At 38.9% G+C, this 16,608-nt stretch overlaps 1 protein-coding gene across 1 annotated transcript in view; it reads left to right on the top strand.

The window, feature by feature from the left end:
- Positions 1-10,620, top strand: part of ANOS1 (anosmin 1) — an 86,540-nt gene extending 75,920 nt beyond the window's left edge. Inside the window, exons 10-14 of the mRNA XM_083734374.1 lie at positions 3,707-3,804; positions 5,046-5,217; positions 5,677-5,897; positions 6,034-6,172; positions 6,619-10,620. Of these exons, the coding sequence (XP_083590500.1) occupies positions 3,707-3,804; positions 5,046-5,217; positions 5,677-5,897; positions 6,034-6,172; positions 6,619-6,677 (689 nt within the window). The 3' untranslated portion in view covers positions 6,678-10,620. The remainder of the gene's footprint in view (positions 1-3,706; positions 3,805-5,045; positions 5,218-5,676; positions 5,898-6,033; positions 6,173-6,618) is intronic.
- The last annotated feature ends 5,988 nt before the right edge of the window (positions 10,621-16,608 follow it).

The raw sequence follows: 16,608 nt of genomic DNA, 5'->3' as shown, positions 1-16,608 counted from the left end.
TGGTAGCTGGTTCTTGGCACTTAGGAAACAAGATATTTTAAGATTAAGGTGGCTGAATTGGAGAAATATGATAACGTGCTAAGCATACACCTCTGTCTGTAGTGTGGGAGATTTTATAACTTGGAAACATAATGGTGGGTTTGCGATGCTTGTCTTGACTTGCCTGTGCTTAAAATCCATTTCACAACGATGAATTTTGCCATCTTCCTAGCTTTAAAAATATATATTTTATATTTCCCTAAAAATAAAATAAAAACTTAATTAGAATATTATTCCTTATTCCTATCATTTTAGATTTATCTGTTTGTGATGTTTGAAGAGCAAGGCTATTTTCCCTTGGTATAATCTTCCTTTTTATGTGACTTCGCTGAGCATATTGTAATAGACAACATCCTTTTTTCTTTTTTTAAAGAAACTATTTCCCCCTTATATGAGCTGTAAGTGACTAATGTTGTTGCTATTCACATACAGGGATCTAGGAGTATGTCACTTATTCAGGGCCACCCAGCGAGTTAATTATTGAGCTGTGATTTAAATCTCTGGAAACCAGGTTCACATATATAGTGCTCTATCCAGTATGCCACACTGCCTGAAAGCATTTGTGGAATGCAAAGAATGCAGTATCTGGAATAGTTTGTTAAAATCTTAATCACATTCTAAAATGAAATTAAGCCTGAAATACTGTTTTTATGATAGCAATAATACATTCACTTTGGGATGCGTATTAACATGAATAGACACATGCCTGAGGTAGTATAAAAAGTTTAGGAAATATTCATGATTTACTTAGGTTTAATTGTCACTGAAGTATATAGCAATTAGGTGAGGACAATGGGTTTCTGTTTTGGAAAAATAAAAGATGTCTTTCATTTGCTCCTTTTGACACAGAGCCGGGATTAGAGAAATGCTGTAGATCCCACAAACAGCCTGAATTCAACCCTTGTCAATGAGGGGTGAGGGGTGCTTGCGGCTGCATTTTTTTGGCCATTTTAGCTGTGTGAAATTAGAAATTATGTGCTATTTATGTAACACAGGGGAACTTACTCAAATGCTTTTAACTCTTTGGCACTGGGAGCTGACAACTCTGGGAGTATGTTGCCAGTAACAGATGCATGCTCAACTCTCAGCCTGAGATGATTAACTGCATGTGACAATTAGGGTCATGTGCAGTACTGAAATTGCTAAAATTAAAGTTTCTCATGTCACCCTCTCCACTCCTCTGTTTGATGAATATAGAATTGGGAGTTTCGCATTTGTATGAGACGCCTCTAAGTCCTTTCAGTGTCAATATCCTCAAGCTTTTAAAGTAAAACGTTTCTTCCCCTAATTTTTAAAGGCTTTAATCGGTTCGTACTTACTGCAATAATTGTGATCACTTTGCCATTTAAAGTAAGAAGCTTTCTCACCCTTGGCCCTCTGATCTCATTGGTGCTGGGCTAGGTGGAAGGTAGTGGCATGAGAAATCTACTGCTTATGAAAGCCATGATATTTTGGAGGCAGTCTGGAGAATTGGGTAGCTATTGGGGATACACAAGCAAAAAAAGGATCAAGTATTTCTGAAAGGCCAGTTCTGATGTGCACAAAAAACTTGAAGCTACTGTGGATCACCAATTCTGCTTCCTTCACTTCACTCTTTGATGGTTTCCTGAGAGCCCAGCAACTTATGTGCAGCAGCAGGGATGGTGGAGAGAGCATTCCCAGAATATTTTTGGACATTTTGTCATAAGGACTCTGAGACTAGTAGCCCCTGTGGGAGAAGACACATGCTGAGGTTATGGGAGCATCTTTTGCTGTTACCACCCTCTTTTTCTGCCCTCCTCACCTTGATACTCCTCTCGAGTATTCAATAGGGATGTTCAGTTTTGTGAGTACTTCTATTCAAACACTCTAGGAGCTATTTGGCTTCCCCCCACCCCAGTCACCATGAGGTTAGCCAAGTTACGTCAAATGTGGGATGCATATTTTCATTTTGTGCTGATTATTTTATTATCCTTTGGGTCATTCATTGTTTTCCCCAAAGGCTGCACACGGAATGTCTGGAGCAACACAATTATCTTTTAATGATAAGTGTTGCTCACACTTAATATGAATCTGTGTACTATACTCAGGCACACCCTGGGTGATTTGTTATATATGAGTATCTCAGAATGACTGCAGTTTCTCAGTGTAGCGTACAATATCTGCTCTTCCCATCTGAATACTTGTAGTTGTTGGATGGTAAACTTTATCTCTGGGTTTTTAATGAAGCAAAATCCACCATAGATCAGCAGTGTACCACAACCATCATGCACACATGTAGAGAATCTCCTGTCCTACACTCAACTTGTCCAGTATTATTTTCAGCAAATGGAAAGTGTGCTAGCTAATAAATAAACCTTGGTTCAACAGTAAGGACTGCACTGGAAATATATAATAAGCTAGAGAGCAAGCATAGCTTGTTGATTGATGTGCATGATTTACACATGGCTTTCATTGATGTGGCAGATTCCAAACTACAGTGGAACAAGCAGTACTTAGTCTGCTGTTTACTAAGAACCTGTTCATGGGCAGCTGTGCCTGTGTCATAGGCAGCTTTGTTATACTCAATAAGGCAAAATAGATCATCTAATGCTGTCTTGAGCTGAGCTCATCCCATCATTATGCAACTGAAGTCACCTTAATATGGCCCATAGTGTAACAAGTTGAATTTGATGCTTGGCCACACATGCAGAACATGTGCAAATCACTGTGCCATCAAAGACTAGAAACACCTAGAGGTCATCATGGGCAGGCTGTTTTTATGGTCACCTCATGTAGAAGTAATTGTGATAACAGGACCTAATACAGAAATGATTATGTTTGTGAAATCTTGCATTGAAATAAATGTCCAACTAACAATAATAAAAAACATTGAAAAACAGGAACAAAGTACAGTATTACACCTTTGCTTTATTGGTTAATTTTTTTTGAGCTGTTGGTACACATATACTAGGTGTGCACCAGCACAAAATGAGGGTGCCAGTGTAAAATAGAGGCAAAGAAGAGGTAGACATTTAAAAAATGGGTGTTAGTATTCTATACCAGTGAGTGTCATCACAAGAAAGTTCTCTCTCTCTCTCTCTCTCTCTCTCTCAACTATTTCATGCAGCTGATACTGATCTTAATTAAAATATTCCCTTAAGCAAGGATTGCTGACTCAGGCCTTCTTAAGGATTTTGCTTTTGTAGAATCAATAGGAATGCTCATTCATTCATATTGTTATCCACTAATGAGATATAAAATCAGTATTCTTTTTAGAATGTCCTCTACACCAAGAAATTGAAATATGTTTCTTTCTTGGGTATAACATGGGTGCATGCAACCTTTCAACAAGAAGATGAAGCACGTGGTTCCTTCTCACTATCCATTTAGATCTTGTGTGGAACTGCATCGCAATGTTCTGAATGTATAACAAGTTAGAAAGTTTGCACAGACTCCCTTTGATCATTCACCACATATTTTGCAAGAGAAGGCTATCCTGTCTCCTGTGGAAATAACAACTGATTCTTACATTTCTGCTATATTATATATTGGCTCAGCTGTGTCCTTTTTACTTGGTTATGTTTTCCTTTTTTTTGTACATGAGATTGTGAAATACTTATGAATGATGAGGGACTGGCAGTGATTTTTTGAAAGTTGCAAGTTATTTTAACGTGTAAATAGTATTTTCCTATTTTGTTCCATTAAGATGCCAGCAGCAGGAGCAGATATCATGTCCAATGGTTCCCAGAGTCTTGTTTGCACAATGATACAAAAGGGTCTGAAAAATCCAGTGGTATAACGTATGTAAGTAGAACTTTAGTAATCAAAAATAGAAAATAGAAAAAGGGGTATCTTCCTAAAGAACATATGGGGGTATGGAAACTATCTTTATAAAAAATCCATTGCATTCAATTCTTCTCACTGTTTTCAGAGGAGCCACAACAGAGGAAACCTACCTCTCCTGTTATCCCATTTATCATCCTATACCTATTCCCTTCCATATCTAGACTTCCATATCCAGACTCCTTGTTCTTACCTTTTGAAACCTCACACTATCTTATGGTCCTTATTTCTCATTATGTTCCTATCCATGAAATCCTCCATCTCTAGCACCTGAGCCAGCCAAAGATCTCCTGCTACATTAAATGACTCTGCTGTTCTTCCTTGCTGCTTTTATGTCTGAACGTCCCCCCTAATAGAGGATGCCTCCTCAGCCCTCCCATCTTCAAAGCACACCTCAAAAGCTATCTATTCTGTGTGGCATGTGACTTATATCCTTCATCTTTATTCCCAACTGTAAGCAAGCTGTAAGAAAATGTAATTGCATTCTTCCCCTCCTGTCCATTTGGCCTTTGTAAGGTTAGTAGTGGTGTGTTGTAGTGGTTGCATGGAAACTCCTTCCTGACCCTGGCATTACTGCTGCTTACCTGGGCAGGGAGCAGGGCTGCATAGCTGTACTGGTGCATTCACATAGCCCTGATCTCACTACACCCCCACCGTGCCCCAGCCATTTCCAGGTAAGCATTAGTGATGCTGTGTTGGGATGGCCGCTCCGCCACACATGCTACTACTGTGTAAGACATCAGAAAGAACAAGAGTTGCTGATTTGTGATGGCTCCCATAAATTCTGGATGGTCAAGTAGTTTGAGGACTACTCTTCCACTCTGTGTCCTTTGGTTTCAGAGTGCTGCGATGCCATCAAGTAGCTTGGATTTGAATTCTACCATTATGCTGATAGACACATAGGCATAATTTTCATTTCCATAAGCAGATGCTAGGTGGGTGGTGTAAACTCTGAACTGGGGTTTGGAGATAGTTCATGTCTGGACGATGGTAAGCATAGGTTGACTAGGATAGGATAGCAGAAGATGACTTAACTGCGTGATAAGGAAACTAGTCATTTAATTTTTGTAATCTTGTTTTCTAAATCAAAATGACTGGCATAGATAGCTTGATGTAGGGGTGGAAGTAAACATTTAATCTGAAGCCAGATACCTCAAATGAAAGTTAATAAACTGATTTATATGTAAACTATATTTTTGTAGGAAAACTATATAATTCTTCAAGACCTGTTATTTTCCTGCAAATACAAAGTTACAGTCCAGCCAGCAAGATCCAAAGGCCAATTAAAGGCTGAAAGTATTTTCTTTACTACTCCGCCTTGTTCTGATCTTAAAGGAAAGAAGCACAAGCACATCAATTGCCCCACTGAAGGAGGTAAGCAGAGATCTGGAAAACTGGCAGAATTTTTATTTTTATTATTATGCATTGAATTTGTATCACTCCCAGTACCCGCAGATCTCAGGACGGCTCACAACATAAAATCACAATATACACAATCTGGTATCTCTTGAAAACCATTCCGAAAGATTAGAATAAAATAAAATTATGAGAGAGTTCATTGTAAATAGGCGTGTTGGCAAGTCAAAGCAGGTGGAACTCTGGGGTGGTGGAGAGTCCTGCAAGCAGTCAGTTCAGAATCCTGACAAGAATGAGCTGTCCCTTACCTATAGCCCTCTAGGGAGGGATGCAGGGAGGAAAAGTGAGGATCAGTAAAATAGGGGCAGAATAAGTGAAATAATTCTGTGTGTCTATATTTTTTATGTGTCTATGTTTTTAAGCTCGAAAGAAATGCTAATATATTGTTTCTTCTTGTTGTGATGATGATTTTTGCAGTTCCAGTTGTCCCCAAAGTGTTGGCCAAGCCCGAGAATCTCTCTGCCTCTTTCATTGTCCAGGACATCAACATTACTGGGCACTTTTCCTGGAAAATATCAAAAGTAAATCTTCACCAACCCATGACAGGGTTCCAAGTCACTTGGGCAGAGGTTACAACTGAGAGCAGACAAAACAGCTTGCCCAACAGCATTATTTCTCAGTCACAAATACTGCCAGTAGTAAGTATCTGCTACTTCTGTGTTGTGGGATAGGAGGGAAGACTTGAGGGGACAATAACATGTGCACCATTGTAATGAACATCTTTGATCTAGCTAATGCTTTTTTTTTTTTTTACTGTTCCTATTTTCTTTTAAGGATCATTATGTACTGACAGTTCCCAACCTGAGGCCATCGACTCTCTACCGTTTAGAAGTACAAGTTCTGACAACAGGTGGAGAGGGACCAGCTACAATAAAATCATTCCGAACACCTGACTTACTGATGTCTCCACACAGTGAGTATTGACAATTTATGGGAAAGTATTTTGAAAGATGTTCAGGTAGTATATCTGTTAACTAGAAGATTATTTGTCCTTCTGAGGTACAGATCACACCTGGCAGGTACTTTGATACCCATACAAACCTTGATGGAATACCCACTCGAGGGTATTTTTGTTTGTTTCATTTAAACATGGTGGAACCAAACCCTGTTGCCAGAATTCACCATACACTGTGGCCTTGATTCAGTGGCTCAGGTTTGTGCACCAGACTTCTAAGAAGCAGGAAAACTATTGGTGCCTGCAATGAGCAGCTTACATGTGTGCCAGCCTTCTACAGCCCAGAAAACGCCCCCCTGCTTATTTAATTTTCACAGTGATGCAAAAGATAATATTTTTTCTTCTACCAACATTAATACAGATTTGTATCAGTCATAGTTGATTTATAATGTTTTCCTTTATAGGACCTCATCTGAAGCAACACCACTCACATCATTATAAGCCACCACCTGAAAAGTACTAAATTGCATTGGATTATTAACTAACTGGAAAAGAACATAAAAGAGCTCTTGCGAAAATATCAGAAAAACGCATCTGTATTGGACTATGAAATGGTCTGTGCTTTCAGTGGATGCTCATCATTTGAAAAAATGTTTTATGAACTCCAGGATGAAGTATGCCAGGCAAGGATCACGGTATTCACGTAAATAGAAACATCCGACGTCTATGAAAATTTAAAGAGTATATGAATATAGTGATTTACCAGCATCATAGCGTACACTGTTTGACATTCACACACTTCTCAGTCTTTATTACTGTCTATGTGCATGGTGGTTTTTTTGTATTATAGAGAGTTTTAAATGTATAGATGTAAACAAACATTTATCTGTTATCAATTTACTATATCTCTGATCCTGTAACTATTTGTCAAGAGAAACAGAATCTGTTGACAGGGCAGTCTTCAGCTGCAATGCAAGCACAACTACTTTTAGCTGCACAGTATAAATTCCCTTCCCACTTCTGTTTCTGTGGGCCAGATTAATTGTTTATTTGGCTACCACCCACAAATCCCATATTTTGATTGGTTTAATGAGGACCTTTGATGCACTGTGGCAGATGGGAAAACCCCCCCCCCCCAGCTAAAGTGTTATCATTCATTTGTAAATGCTGCCAATCCCAGATGATCTTGGCAGAAAGGTGTGTGCATTAGAAGAAATATACAAGAGGTTTGTTGGCATCCAACTGTCCCAAGAGACAATGGCAGGAGTTGCTGGAAGGAGGTGTACAAGGTGCCATCCAAACATCTTAGGGACTCTCCTCCAGATTTGTGTAGGGTTTACACCTTAGCCTTTTCTTCTTCTAAAGATAGCTTGCAAGGCACTGGAGGTTTAAGATCAGAGTTTTCCTTTTCCTAGATGGGCTACCTTCCCAGGTTGATTATTCCCATTTGCTCCTCACTTCCATCTACAACATGTGCAGAAACTGTCTTTTTGACCATTAGATCCATTATTGGTCTCATCCGCTCAATCCACTGGAGCCTCTCTCTGCATGCAGGGGCAATCCCTAACTGACAGAGGCTTTGAGACACATTGGCTACCATCACCTGGTTTAGCTGGCCAGTTGAAGCCATTTCTCGGGTGTGGCTGCTATCACATGCTGACAGCTTCTAGGAGCCACAGGTAAGAGCTGAGTGCAGAGTGAGGACCAAAGGTGGACAAGCTACCCCAGAAGGAGCATGACGTGTCCCACACCAGAGGTACTACACCTCCCCCAAACAAGAGGTTTAATATCTAAATAATAGTGGATTTTGTGTGCATGCACAAGAATGCTTGTAGTAATCTGTTCTCTTGCCGTAAATCAGAGAAAGGAAAACCCTGTTCAGTCTGAAGGACATATTCTCACATGGGGAGCTTTCAGGCCACCTGGCAGTGGTTGGATAGACTAGAGGAAAAAAGTGGACTAGGCAACTTGTACCTTTGTATAGTAGGCTACATTCCTGTTATGAAAAAGTCAGAAGTCCACTCCACCAATGTCTCCATCTCTCAGGCAAGCAAGAGACATTATTACAATTCAAGAACACATTCCAGCCAGGCAAATGCATTTGAGGAGGGTGCAGAGCAAGGACAGTGAGGGGTGTTAACTTTGGGAGGATTTGTAATATTGAGAGTTCTGGGGGCTGGATAGAGAGGCCTGAGGTTTCCCACCTCTAATGTAAATGAACATGGAAGCAGATACAGAGAGAACTTTATGGAGAAATTCCAATACACATGAACCTCAGGATGAAGCTGTTAGAATTACATGTGTTCTTAAATACTCAAATATTGATGTCATTTTATTGAACTAAGCAACACCTCAGAGGATTTTGAATATATTTTTTTAAAGGAAACCTCCTTTACTGTGTTATGAAGCACCACAGCCAAACTTTATTAGCCTAAATAATTTCCACATGTTTTCAGCAAAATAGTACAGGGTGACGCCTTCAGATTTACAGTTAATCATTTTTCTCTTGCCCATTTTGCTTTGTAAGCACAAATCAACATGCTTGATAGAAAGTTTCTAGATATCCTGCATGTTAATTAATGCACAGTTCTGATTTTGGTGATAAGCCCTAGAAGACATTTTCCTTCATATTTTTATGTTTGATCTTCTAAAAAAATTATTTTTTTAAAAAGTCTTCATTAGCCCTTCATTTTAAGCTCTGTATTCATAGAGAAGAATAAAAATCTAGGGAAAGGGAAAGGAACCATGGATGGTTAAGTCCAGACAAACTTGATTCTGAATATCTGAACTACATCTGAAAGCAGTTCCTATAATTTAGGATTGCCATACATCAGGAAAATTCCTGACATGTCCTGGTTTTTGGGTGTAAAAATGGTGTCGGGGGAAATTTTGTGGGTGTCAGGAATGATACTTTTTGAAATATGGCAACCCTACCATAATTGCCAGGGTATCTGAAAGTGGATTAAGTTCATGTGGGAGGGGGTAGAATTCTGAACAATACCTAATTCATCTTCATGTTCATTCCCTCATCCCACCCTCAGCAGCAGGCTTGGATTTTTAGCTTTCTTTTCCTTTTCTTTTTTTTAAAGTAAGCCACTCTATAAAGAAAGCTAGAAAACAAAGTGTGGAGGCAACATTCTAAAGGTTACTAGACAGATGTCCTTGAATTATTCCTTAGGCATTTATGGGCTTGAGCAACAACTCTGTACTTGTTGCAAATACAATTCATTGTTTCAGAGAGGTTACATGTGCTCATCACTTCACCACAGTATCAAGAGAAGACTTTAACACCTATGAAGCAGCCATTACATTTCAAGCATTGCAATCATCACCTGGATGCTGAAAACAGTTACCGGTATATGCAGACAGCTTCCAAATACTGAGGGACTTAGAACAGCTTGTATGCATTCAGTTTTCATGTTGAGTCCTAATCTCTCCAGTTTGGATTTTAGCCCTAAACTATGGTAGAGGGTTGGATGTGAATGTGGCCAATGCTGTTCAATAGCATTGGTTTATGTAATCAGTTGTAAGTAATCAAGTTAATCACATGTATCAATGAACATCAATGAGCATGGAGAGTAAAACTTCAGCTGATATCTGTGCAGTTCTGAAGACAGTTAAATACATACTTAAACGGCATTGAAATCACTGAGTTATATTATTATGCCAGGGCTTGTCTGTGTAGGGATGAGTTTAGCTACAAGAATATAATCTGCCTTCAACCAGATCTTGAAGAATATAGGATCAGGGCCCAAATAGTTTTATTCCAGGGTATTGCCCTTGACAAAAAAGGTGATATACCAGTAAATACTAACTTATTTATTTTCAGAATACATATCCTTTTCCTTAATCCTTTTGTTGTGGCTGTTAAGTGTTCTTAAACCTTTGATTGATACCTGTGGACATGCAAGTTGCTATAAATGTCATATACACTTGCACATTGTAACCAGGAATATGATGCTTATATGTTGTTGCATGTTTTTTTATTATAAAAAATTAAAACTTTATTTAAATTAGTAAATTAATACCTACAGATGTTGATGGCTCTATATGGTTTGCATGCCAAAACTCATAATTCAGTTATAGGCATGAAGTCTATAGCTGTATTACCTCTCTTGAATATATTGGTAAGGTACAATTTGAAAAGTAATTAATAGAGGTTCTATATGTAAAAATATTTTTCCGTTTTATGTAATTATATTGTAGTGTGGAGATAACAAAACTACTTATCTGTTAACTAAATTGGCTGTAGAAATCATGTTTTTACAACAGTCATTTAAAAGTCAGTATTTATTTATATATGTTTTACAAAAGATGGCTCATTTGTGCGTGTCAATGTTACTTAGAATAATCCTTGTAAAAACATTTTGTAAAAAAAAATGTAAATAGGCTGCTGTTTCCTCATTATTTTAATGTTTAGCTTTTGTACATAAGTTTAAGTAATAAACTACCCTTCTATATAGAAATTTAGTCTCACGTAATTGTTAATTCATTGATTCAAAGTGCCTTCCTATAACTACAGTTCTCTAGAGAGAGTGGTTGTGATTCTAACCTATGCATGAGGCTGGTCATTCATAGCCCCTGTTTTATATGTGTTTTATTTTATATGTTTTATGTGTGAAAAGACTAAGGGAGAATTGGGAAGAGTTTATGAGTAAAGAGGAAAAAATGGGGAGACAGACAGTAACACAGAGAGAAAGAGAAGGCAGTCCAATGTAGCTCACAAAGACGCAGAATGGAGCAAAAGAGGCAAGACAATTCCCCCCCCCCCCACCCTTAACTTTGAAGCAACAGCCTCTGTCTGGGAAGACGTGAAGGGAAGGCTCAAGGCAGCATCCTGCTTTCTGCCAGCTTGGTAGCTCAGCTCACAAGCAGGCAGAATGCAGCAAAGGGGGCTTTAAAGGCATGAAAAAGTGATCTTTCTTCCTCTTGAGCAAGCAGGAGAGACCCGGCTCAAGCAAGCAAGCGGGAGGAGCAGGGCTGTTTGAGAGGGAGCTGAGGGAGAGGGAGGTTTCTTTTCCCGCCTCAGCTGTTAGGTGGGAGAGTTACAGCAAAGCCCCACTGCACCTCTGGCTCCCGAGGAGACCCTCTTTGGAGTTGTACCAGATGTCTGCTTCGGGCTCTGGGGAGGGTCTCCTCGCGAGCCAGAGGTGCAGCGGGGTTTTGCTGAGGCTGCCACTGAGCCTGCACACGCCTGCCATGTTCCCTCTCCGGAAGTCCCCAGGCATATGATTAATCTGGGGACATTACATTAAATCCGGGGACATTCGGGGGGGGGGGGATTCTGCCTGGGGACAGATTGGTGGATCCAGGGACTGTCCCCAGGGAACCGGGGACATCTGGTAACCATATTCTATTGCCTCTGTTATTAAAGTTCTCAATGCTAAGATATTTTTTCAGGTCCTTTATGGAGCTGCTATTTGAATCAAGGTGGTGTCTTCGGATTTAAATGGTGTTTCTTACAAGCCCTTTTATTCCTATGCCTGTTTCTAATGCAGCTATGATATTGGAAACAGGGGACTAACCTTTCGAAGCAAGAGCCAGGCAGGCAGTCCTGCTTAAAATTTATACCTTTAGGATGGCAGCAGGGTTGTTGTTGTGTATTCTTGATGGCAGTGATTGTAGTGTTTGTACAAAACATGTCACTCCTAGAAGCTTGTAGCATTGGAATTCCACCCTCCCTTGTTCTTCAGTTGGGAATATAACTCAGCATCGACTTTGGTAAAGCAAAGATTATGGGATATTTTTCTGGACCGTTTTGCTCATTCTTTTCTGGACCGTTTTGCTTGCCTGCCTTGTACCTTAGTCATTTCTAACATTGATCCTTCTCAGTTAGCTGCTTGTTTTAGGGATTTGCATGTAGTTAAATAGCAAAAAGCTTTTACTGTGGACAGATTTAAGTTATTGCCTTCTCAAAATTGCTTTTTGGTAGATGTGCTGGTGTTCTTTTCTCTTTGTAAGAACCCGAAGGTAGAATCCATGGTATATGTTCTGTTTCCTAATTTTTAGGCTGAAACTCATCTTCCAACGATTGTCCTTTCACTGGCCAAACTATCAGGAAGGTCAGCTCAATTGTATTTTAAATACTTGCTGGGAAATAAAATGCCATAGGTGTCATTGATAGGGGCCAAGTTTTTTACCAGCGGCTGTGAAAGCAGGAGGCAATTAACCATCTCAAGTTGGAAGTCTATTTTTGGGAGGGGGAGCCTACATATAGCAAATACAATACTATGTGGCACCAAACCAAATTGAATCTGATTTAGTGATAGTTTATTGCTCTTCAAATATGCTACCGGTATTACACTATTCAAGGTGCATGTTTGGCAAAGGGGGAGGAATGTCTATATCTTTTGTTTCCAGGTGATATAATTTTATTACCTGGAATGAACCCAATCTCCTCAAGAAAGGCCTGAAGCCAAAATACTGGCTTTTCTCCAATGACAATACAACATAAGGAAAATCAAAGGAACCAAACTGTGGATTGCAGACAGATATGAGCTTTGGGAAATGTATAACTGCAGGTGATGCGACAGAGAATTAATCTTGCTAGTAAGACGCTGGATTTTCCCACCTTTGTTCCTGCTGTCAAGGTAACACTTCTTGGTGTCTTCTTAACGTTTGGAGCTGGTTTGTAGCCATCATTCTTGAAACTGCAGAAGTAAAGGCAAATAATAGGATACCTTCCCAAAGATAACACATTGTACTTCCCCATAAATTCTGGAGGACATACATTTATTTTAGCCTTATGCAGATTGGAAAGGGCATAGTGAAAGTCCATTGGAGAGATTGTTTTTTGTTTTTTTACTATGCATGTAGGTTTCAATGAGGGCATAACTTGCTGGGTAGTAAGGTGGGGAAAAGGATGGAATTTATGTACTAAAATATTTGTTTCTGGCCTAATTTTTACACTCAAAAGGAAAAGGAGCAGATCCCACATGGTAGGGTCTAATTTAGGTTGAAGAGAAGACTCCCTGGAAAAGACCCTGATGTTGGGAAAGATGGAGGGCACAAGGAGAAGGGGACGACAGAGGACGAGATGGTTGGACAGTGTTCTCGAAGCTACCAGCATGAGTTTGACCAAACTGCGGGAGGCAGTGGAAGACAGAAGTGCCTGGCGTGCTCTGGTCCATGGGGTCATGAAGAGTCGGACACGACTAAACAACAACAACAATGAACTGCATTTCTTTTCTAATAGAGAATGATATTCTTTCCAAAGTCTAGTAGCCGGTCTGCTGCCTCTTTGAACTTGAAATCATGTTATGCAATCATTAGGGTGACTAAAGTCAATCACCTTCTGGGGTCATGATCAATACAAAATGAACAGTATGATTCGCTGAAAAGAAGCTAAGTGGGCTGAACCTAACTGGAAGAGAAAATAGGTTAACAGCAATTAAAGTTTGCAAAAAAAGAAAGAAATATCACTGCATATATACCCATATACTTGGGAGTAGATCTCACTGATCTGATCTGAATAACTGCATTCAGAGCTGCAGGTTAGATCTGACTTTCTGCTTAAATACTTCAACTCTGAGATCATTCTAACAGTTGAAAGCAGAATGTGACATCTTAAACCAATACAGGTTGTGGTATCTGCACACCTGCTTTATGAATTTATCTCTGCCAGAAAGCCAGAGAAAAACAAAGGACAGACCACTCCTAGTTTTAATAACCTTGGCTGTGATTAATTAGATACTTTCCCAATAGTAAAGGCCTATTGGATTACTCTTGAGATTTTTACTTTATTTTGCCCATGTCAAATATGCATCATCTTTTGAAATACTTGGCTGCAGTGATCTCAAGAAGTAGCGTAATTTATACGTTGTTCAGCGTAGCTGCTTATCAGTTCCATCAGACTGCTTTGTAACTTGCCCAGATATATTGCTTCAAATGTGTTTGCCAAATACTTTTGCTAAAAAAAAAAGTTGAATTGTCACCTATAGCTTGGCAAATTCTGCAAGGCGTACAAATTATGCTGGAGTTACACGACCTAGATTGTGGAAGAACCCACTTTCTGTTAGTTGGCTTAAACAGATGTGAATGAATAGCAGAGACGGTCCGATAACCGGATAGCCAGAAAGAGCAATTTAAGTTCCCTATGTCTGGATAATATCATGCAGCACAAAGCTGACACTACTGTAAATCTTTGCTGTATGTTTGTCCCTCAGGAACTACAAATGTGTATCCATTTCATACCTTTATTGGGGGTGGGGCGGGTATCTCACTTGAATGATTTGCATTTTGTTTTCATATGTAGTCTCAGCAGTGCGAAAAGAGACTTTTGTTTCAGAGTTTTCTGATAATAATTATCCTAAAGTCAGCTAGTGAATGTAGCAATACATGTGCAGGCTAAATACGAAATACTACGTAAAAGAGAGGCCATTTTAGATCCTATTTGGTTTATTTTGCCTTGGGATTCTTTCTCTTCTTGAAATCCAAGCTAAGACTTCAGCTTAAGTTTCTGTTCTTGGGGCTTCTAGAGCATTTTAAAATTATTATTATTTTTTACAGTCATGGTTTCTTGAAGCCTTTATTCGATTATTTAAGACAGTATATTTTTTCATAGATAATTTTTGTCAGAATTCTTTGAGGGTATTTATTTTTGTATGTTAGCTTCTCTCTACAGCTGTAAAATTATTTCTCACCCACAAAGTTACCATATTTGTGATGGAGGGGAACAAAGCAACTTGCAAAATAAAATCTCTGCATTTAAAATCTATGTTTGGTTACAGGATAATTAAACACCCATTTTGACATTAACTGGCTAATAAAAACCTCATGTGAAAAAATGTGTCTGAATGCCATGGATAATTTAGTTAGACAAATCAAATCATACAGAAGTCAAAACAATTGCCTTTGCACAAAGATTAAGGGTTAGTTTGCTCCCAACATGAACTCGAACAGTGACAAAGTTAGCAGGGGTTTGTTCTCTCTGAATGCAGACTGAAACAGTATTTGTGCACCTCTGGAATTTGCAGTGCATGTGCTCCTGGAAATCCTGATCTTCAGACAGAACATTCTTCATGTATGCAACCACAGCAGCAAGAATTCTACTAGCAAAATATTGGAAGAAGCAAGAACTACCCACTCTGGAAGAATGGCAGACCAAGGTGACAGAATTTATGGGATTGGCAGAGATGACCGGCAGAATCCGTGACCAGAGGAGAGAGACGGTGGAAGAGGACTGGAGAAAATTTAAAGTTTATCTTAGGAACTGTTGTAAAATTTCGGAATGCTAAAATGTCAAGGGATATAAGATAGAGAATTATAGCTGTTAAATCTTAAATTTAAATAAAATATAAAGAGAATCAGTTATGAATTGGAATGAAGGATTGCTAGAAATGCTGTCTTAAAAAAAAAAAAAGGGTGCAGTGAAGGGAAGGCTTGGGGAAGTCGTGTTATGTATGTTATTGTATGTTATGTCTTAGTATGTTATGTTATGTCATTGTATGTTATGTTATGTTTTTATTTTGTTATATTTGTGAAAATGAATAATTTTTTTTTTTTTAAAAAAAGAAATCCTGATCTTCAAAGTACACCACAGGATTAATTAATTTAAATGCGGCTTGCTACAGTTCAGATTTTAGGCTATTCTGTCAGTGGGGCTCTCACCCCACATTGAAACTATGCAAGACAATATGGAGTGAAAGGGCAATAGAAAGCTTGGATAGAAATTCCAGACCTTGTTGGCCAACTTTGTTGGCCTAGCATTGAAGCTGCTTTAGGTCTATATACCACTGGAAAAGGGATTTGCTTTCATCAGCAAAAAAATAAATAAAATAAAATCCATATTTGGTGGGATTTTCTCTCTCTCTAGTGCAGTAAGAGTTACAGGAGCAATCCCATCTCTCATCATCTGTCAGATAGAACTTGATAACTTGATTTGCAGTGAAATCCTTTTAACCAATATGAAAATGTTATGTTAGACTTTCCTGATGCTCAGATAGCAGGCAAAATTATTTCACAATAAGCAGTTGATTTTATCATCACATAATAAACTATACCCGACATAGTCAAAAAATGACTTGTTTTCTTATCTCATTGAAATAGAAGCCCCGCTTGTTTAAAATGGCAATAATATGTGTGAGAGAGGTCTGCATTTCATTCGAAGACATATATTCTCTCTGTGTGTTTTTCTACACAGAAAGGAATGTGGTAATAATATAATTTTTTAAAAGCATTACTGAGCCTCAAATCCTGTTTATGGATTCTTGCCATTGGTGTCTTGCTACTACAGAAACTACTTTATAGCTTCAGCACTGCTTCATATTATCTTGATCCTTATGTTGTCAAACGGGCAGCATTTACACCCAAAAGGGAGGCATCAGCAATATAAGGGAGAGATCCAAGGTTTGCAGAAGTTCAACAACAACAAAATCTTTGGAAAGTAGGAAAAAATCTAAAAGAGGCTGCAGCAGCAGCGGCGGTGGGGGGAATGGGACTCAAAGCAGGCCAGT

The sequence above is a fragment of the Podarcis gaigeae genome (assembly GCF_964106915.1).
Source record: "Podarcis gaigeae genome assembly, chromosome: 4".
NCBI lineage: Eukaryota > Metazoa > Chordata > Lepidosauria > Squamata > Lacertidae > Podarcis > Podarcis gaigeae.
The sequence above is the reverse complement of the archived record's forward strand: the minus strand, read 5'-3'. Positions and strand labels throughout refer to the sequence as shown.